The sequence below is a fragment of the Electrona antarctica genome (assembly GCF_951216825.1).
Source record: "Electrona antarctica genome assembly, chromosome: 5".
Classification (NCBI taxonomy): Eukaryota; Metazoa; Chordata; class Actinopteri; order Myctophiformes; family Myctophidae; genus Electrona; species Electrona antarctica.
In genome coordinates, this window is record NC_136810.1 from 2,520,503 (window position 1) to 2,526,502 (window position 6,000).

General features: G+C 44.8%; 1 protein-coding gene across 2 annotated transcripts in view; it reads left to right on the forward strand.

The window, feature by feature from the left end:
• The window catches only part of LOC306923821 (DNA topoisomerase I, mitochondrial), a 90,970-nt gene that overhangs the window by 22,392 nt on the left and 62,578 nt on the right, over positions 1-6,000 (forward strand). For both annotated transcript variants that reach the window (XM_079502143.1, XM_079502144.1), the window contains exon 6: positions 418-533. In XM_079502143.1, coding sequence (XP_079358269.1) covers positions 418-533 — 116 coding nt within the window. The remainder of the gene's footprint in view (positions 1-417; positions 534-6,000) is intronic.

The following is a 6,000-nucleotide window of genomic DNA, read 5'->3' on the forward strand; positions in this document are numbered from 1 at the left end:
TCGTAATGGCTGATTTTACACTTGCTGAAAATAGCCGATCTACAAGCTCACAACGCGTCGCAGCACACACACACACTCACACACACACACAGCGACCAGACAGTGGCCTTGTGGTTAGAGTGTCCGCCCTGAAACTGGGAGGTCGGGGTTCGATCCCCGGCCGGGTCATACCAAAGACTGTAAAAATGGGACCCAATGCCCTCCCTGCTTGGCACTCAGCATCAAAGGGTTGGATTGGGGGTCAAATCTACTAATCAAATGATTCCCGAGGAGCTCACCGCTCCTTGGTTGCGGCTCAACCGCTCCAAGAGATGGGGTCAAATGCGGAGAACAAATTTCACTGCGGTAACGTGTGTGACAAATTGTATGACTTTGACTTTGACTTTGACGGAGATTATCTCTCTCTCTCTCTCTCAGGTGGGAGGAGGAGAAGTATGAAGAAGGTGTTAAGTGGAAGTATCTGGAGCATAAAGGACCCTGCTTTCCTCCAGAGTACCAGTCGCTGCCACAGAACGTCCGCTTCCTCTACAACGGTCAGTGGACGGTGAATGCTGGTCAAATCCTCAGGACTTAATTTAGCTTCAGGACTGAGTGTACAGATGGAACACCAAAGTGACATTCACCCATTTAGGCGTGAAATTTTAAAAATGTCTTCTGACACTTTTCTCAAATACCTATGTTTCTATGTCAGCGGTGCTCAACCTTTTTCATGTCAAGGACCCCCAAAAATATCTGGATTTGGCCGCCAACCGCCATCTGAAAATATGTTGTTCCAGGGACGCTTAGAAGCAAAGATTTTAGTTAAAAACGTTCGCTCTGAAAGAATATATATTCAAAGATTTGCGCCACATTTTCACGGTTTTTCAAAATTAGCAGACCTACAAGCTCATAGCGCGGCACTCGGTGCCGCGCTATGAGCTTGTAGATCTGGTATTTTTTAATAGTTAAATTATAACATAATGCTTAAAACACCAAAAGGGGTTCCCGTCCAGGATGGCAATATGACTTCCAATCAATATCACGATTATTTCAAACGCTTGCCTTGATTACGCTTAATGAAACATTTAAAAAAAAGCAGCTCTACAAGCTCGAGTCGTAACGCATGGTCATGTGACGTGTTGTGAGCTTGTAGATTGGCTATTATTGCTGTTTTTATAGTATGCAATGCTAATCAGTGACTAAACAGAATAATCAACGTAGTTGATTATTCAGAAGCTGTTACTGTTCATGTCAATCTGTTGAGAGAGAGATATATATATATATATATATATATATATACAATTTTCCCACTGCCCAGTATCAACATGTCTTATTTTCCGGTTGAAGCTTCAGTCGATAAGCATCACAGCAATCTTTGTGGACTCGTCGTGTGTCGCTGGTATTGATTGTCAATTAGATCATGTAAGGCGTGCTTGTCGTGGCTCCCAGACGTTAGAATCATGTAAGGTGTGCTTGTCGTGGCTCCCGGCCGTTAAAATCATGTAAGGTGTGCTTGTCGTGGCTCCCAGGGGTTAGAATCATGTAAGGCGTGCTCGTCGTGGCTCCCAGACGTTAGAATCATGTAAGGTGTGCTCGTCGTGGCTCCCAGACGTTAGAATCATGTAAGGTGTGCTTGTCGTGGCTCCAATGATGTTATAATCATGTAAGGCTTGTCGTGGCTCCCAGACGTTAGAATCATGTAAGGCTTGTCGTGGCTCCCAGACGTTAGAATCATGTAAGGCTTGTCGTGGCTCCCAGACGTTAGAATCATGTAAGGCTTGTCGTGGCTCCCAGACGTTAGAATCATGTAAGGCTTGTCGTGGCTCCCAGACGTTAGAATCATGTAAGGCTTGTCGTGGCTCCCAGACGTTAGGATCATGTAAGGTGTGCTTGTCGTGGCTCCCAGACGTTAGAATCATGTAAGGTGTGCTTGTCGTGGCTCCCAGACGTTAGGATCATGTAAGGCTTGTCGTGGCTCCCAGACGTTAGAATCATGTAAGGCTTGTCGTGGCTCCCAGGCGTTAGAATCATGTAAGGTGTGCTTGTCGTGGCTCCCAGACGTTAGCATCATGTAAGGCTTGTCGTGGCTCCCAGACGTTAGAATCATGTAAGGTGTGCTTGTCGTGGCTCCTAGACGTTAGTATCATGTAAGGTGTGCTTGTCGTGGCTCCCAGACGTTAGCATCATGTAAGGCTTGTCGTGGCTCCCAGACGTTAGAATCATGTAAGGTGTGCTCGTCGTGGCTCCCAGGGGTTAGTATCATGTAAGGCTTGTCGTGGCTCCCAGACGTTAGAATCATGTAAGGTGTGCTTGTCGTGGCTCCTAGACGTTAGTATCATGTAAGGCTTGTCGTGGCTCCCAGACGTTAGAATCATGTAAGGTGTGCTTGTCGTGGCTCCTAGACGTTAGTATCATGTAAGGCTTGTCGTGGCTCCCAGACGTTAGAATCATGTAAGGTGTGCTTGTCGTGGCTCCCAGCCGTTAGAATCATGTAAGGTGTGCTTGTCGTGGCTCCCAGACATTAGAATCATGTAAGGTGTGCTTGTCGTGGCTCCCAGACGTTAGAATCATGTAAGGCTTGTCGTGGCTCCCAGCCGTTAGAATCATGTAAGGTGTGCTTGTCGTGGCTCCCAGACATTAGAATCATGTAAGGTGTGCTTGTCGTGGCTCCCAGACGTTAGAATCATGTAAGGCTTGTCGTGGCTCCCAGCCGTTAGAATCATGTAAGGTGTGCTTGTCGTGGCTCCCAGACATTAGAATCATGTAAGGTGTGCTTGTCGTGGCTCCCAGACGTTAGAATCATGTAAGGCTTGTCGTGGCTCCCAGACGTTAGAATCATCTAAGGCTTGTCGTGGCTCCCAGACGTTAATATCATGTAAGGCTTGTCGTGGCTCCCAGACGTTAGAATCATGTAAGGCTTGTCGTGGCTCCCAGGCGTTAGGATCATGTAAGGCGTGCTTGTCGTGGCTCCCAGACGTTAGTATCATGTAAGGTGTGCTCGTCGTGGCTCCCAGGGGTTAGAATCATGTAAGGCTCGTCGTGGCTCCCAGACGTTAGAATCATGTAAGGTGTGCTCGTCGTGGCTCCCAGGGGTTAGAATCATGTAAGGCTTGTCGTGGCTCCCAGACGTTAGGATCATGTAAGGTGTGCTTGTCGTGGCTCCCAGACGTTAGAATCATGTAAGGTGTGCTTGTCGTGGCTCCCAGACGTTACGTGCGGTACGTAAGCGTACGATGCGTCAAATTGTCTCCCCGCCACAGGTCATTCTAAGCGACCTCTAAAACGACAGTCTCTGCAAGATAATTAACTGCTATTACATCCCACGCTTGGAGAAACCCTGCAAGTCAGTACGGGATGAATCGTCTCACTCGGACCATTAACCCATTCTGGGCGGGAACCCCTTTTGGTGTTTTAACTAAGATTTCTGTTATACTTTAGCTATTGAAAAATAGCAGATCTACAAGCTCATAGCGCGCCACCGAGTGGCGCGCTATGAGCTTGTAGGTCTGCTATTTTTGAAGAATCGTGAATGCGGCACAAATCTTTTAATATATATTCTTTCAGAAGACTGTCTAAATGGGTTAAACCCACAGCATGCAGGGATGAATTATTAAAAAATAAATCTGACGGGCCACATATACATCCTTCCTGGGGATTCGAACCCGGGTCTCTCTCGTAGGAGACAACATCTCTTCTAATGCCCACTTGGCCAAGGGGATATATATATATATTATATATTGGCACTATATATATTGGCACTTAAAGGGTCACTTCACCCCTTTTGCAACCAGATCTTTATTGTAATGATGTTTGGGAGACAAGAAACACTTTCCTGGGGTTTTTATGTGGGGAATTTGTGTTTTTAGATATTTTAGTATTTCAAAGGGTCCATGGGCTCCATGATGTCATGGACACAGGGCTCACTTCCTTCCTGGACTACAATCCCCACAATGCTTTGGTGCACTGCTCCTGCTTGTGGAGAGGGAGAGGGCTGTCTTACTGAGACAACATGTAGTCCAGGAAGGAAAGTGAGCCCAGTGTCCATGACATCATGGAGTCCATGGACACTTTGACATATTTTAATATCTAAAAACACACATGCCCACGTAAAACCCCCAGGAAAGTGTTTATTGTCTCCCAAACATCATTATTAAAATAATAAAATAGGTGTCTTGTCTACCTATCCCAAAAAAACAAACTAAAGAATACAAATAGATATCCGGATAGCAGGATTTCACAGTATATACGATAGGCAGACAGACACATGGAAGACATTAATGACCCTAACCCTGATGAACCTGGGGAGGGATTAAGCAGTGTGCTCTGAAATCACAGAAATGGAATACATAGACTGACTCCTTCTGCAGTAGACTTAGGCAAGGCAAGGCAAGGCCATTTTAATTTCTATAGCACCTTTCATACACAAGGCAATTCAAAGTGCTTTACAGAAATAAAAACAAATACAGAGTGCAACGGTGCACTTCAAAAAGAAACAAAGATTACAAATAGACACAATTAAATACTCTAAGATTACATAATTGGCATATAAATTAGAACAAATACTCCCACCTTTTGATTAAAAGCCCAGGCAAGACCTAGCTGTTATTAAAGATCATTAGACTTACTGCTGTCCTTCATCCTTAAAGCGCAAATAACATGCATTTTAAAACTGCTTTTAATATTTAATATCATATTGTCTATGTCCCTCAAAGTTATTTCTAGTGGTTTGAGCCTCAATCACCACTCTGATATAACCAGTCCATGGCATTTCTTTCTGGACTTTGAAAGCAGTTTTAGCTGCAGTACCACAATGTCCTGAGGTGGTGGGGGGCGCTGATATGCAGATTGTTTAATATTTGAGTCATTATAATACTGATGCTAGATAAAACCAGGCTTGTTTCCATTCCAATGCCAGCTTGGAAAATCAACAATGGTGGACATTGTAAACAAAGTGGAAATGCAAATTTGGAACTGAAGACTGAAGAAGAGGAGGAATTATACAAAGTAGGGTGACATTGATGACATCACGATGAGGACAAAATCAGTTGAGCTGTTCCTGAGAGCAATTTCCATTAAAGCACCTATATGATATGAAAGCCTGATTGTTCAAAATTGGTTATTTGTGGGGATAGAAAACACATATGGGAGCCCCAAAAACACAAAATAAATTGAAAAAGTTGAATTTTATGTTATATGTCCTTCAACTTCTGAACTTCTGAAGCACCTTCATTGCAAGTTTACTCCTCTCTCGCTCTCTCTCTCTCAAACACACCAACCCAATCACTGTGTTAACCTATTTTGGACTGAGGTCGATTAAAAAAAAAGGCTTCTAAATCCTAACATTTATCTGAAAAACCCATGTTTCTATGTCAGTGGTGCTCAATCTTTTTCATGTCAAGGAGCCCCAGAATTATCTCTATTGGGCCACGGACTCCCATCTCAAAATATGTAGTTCCAGGGACCCCCCAGAAGCCAATATTTTAGTTAAAGATTTGCGACACATTTTCACGACTTTTTCAAAAATAGCAGACCTACAAGCTTGTAGCGCGCCACTCGGTGGCGCGCTATGAGCTTGTACATCTGCTATTTTTCAATAGCTAAAAAAACACCAAAAGGGGTTCCCGCCCAGAAAGGGTTAACAGACTTGGCATACGCACACACACCCTAACCCACCCTTACAATGAGTAGAGAGTGGATTGGATAGGACTCTGACTGACTACTGTAATTGTGTTGGCTTCCTGCCTGTTCCCAGACTGCAGTCCATCAGTGCCTCCGTCCTACTGGGAGTTGGGTTGATCACTTAATCCGTCTCGTGTGTGCGCGCGTCTGTCTGTGCGTGCGTGGGTGTGTATGTGCGCGTGTGTGTGTGTGTGTATGTGCGCGTGTGTGTGTGTGTGTGTGTGTGTGTGTGTGTGTGTGTGTGTGTGCGCGCGCAACTGTTTTGTTGCTGACTCACAGCGGTGGTGTTGAATATAGATCTGTGTCCTTGTCTCCCCAACTCTAAATTTGAGGATTAGTCCG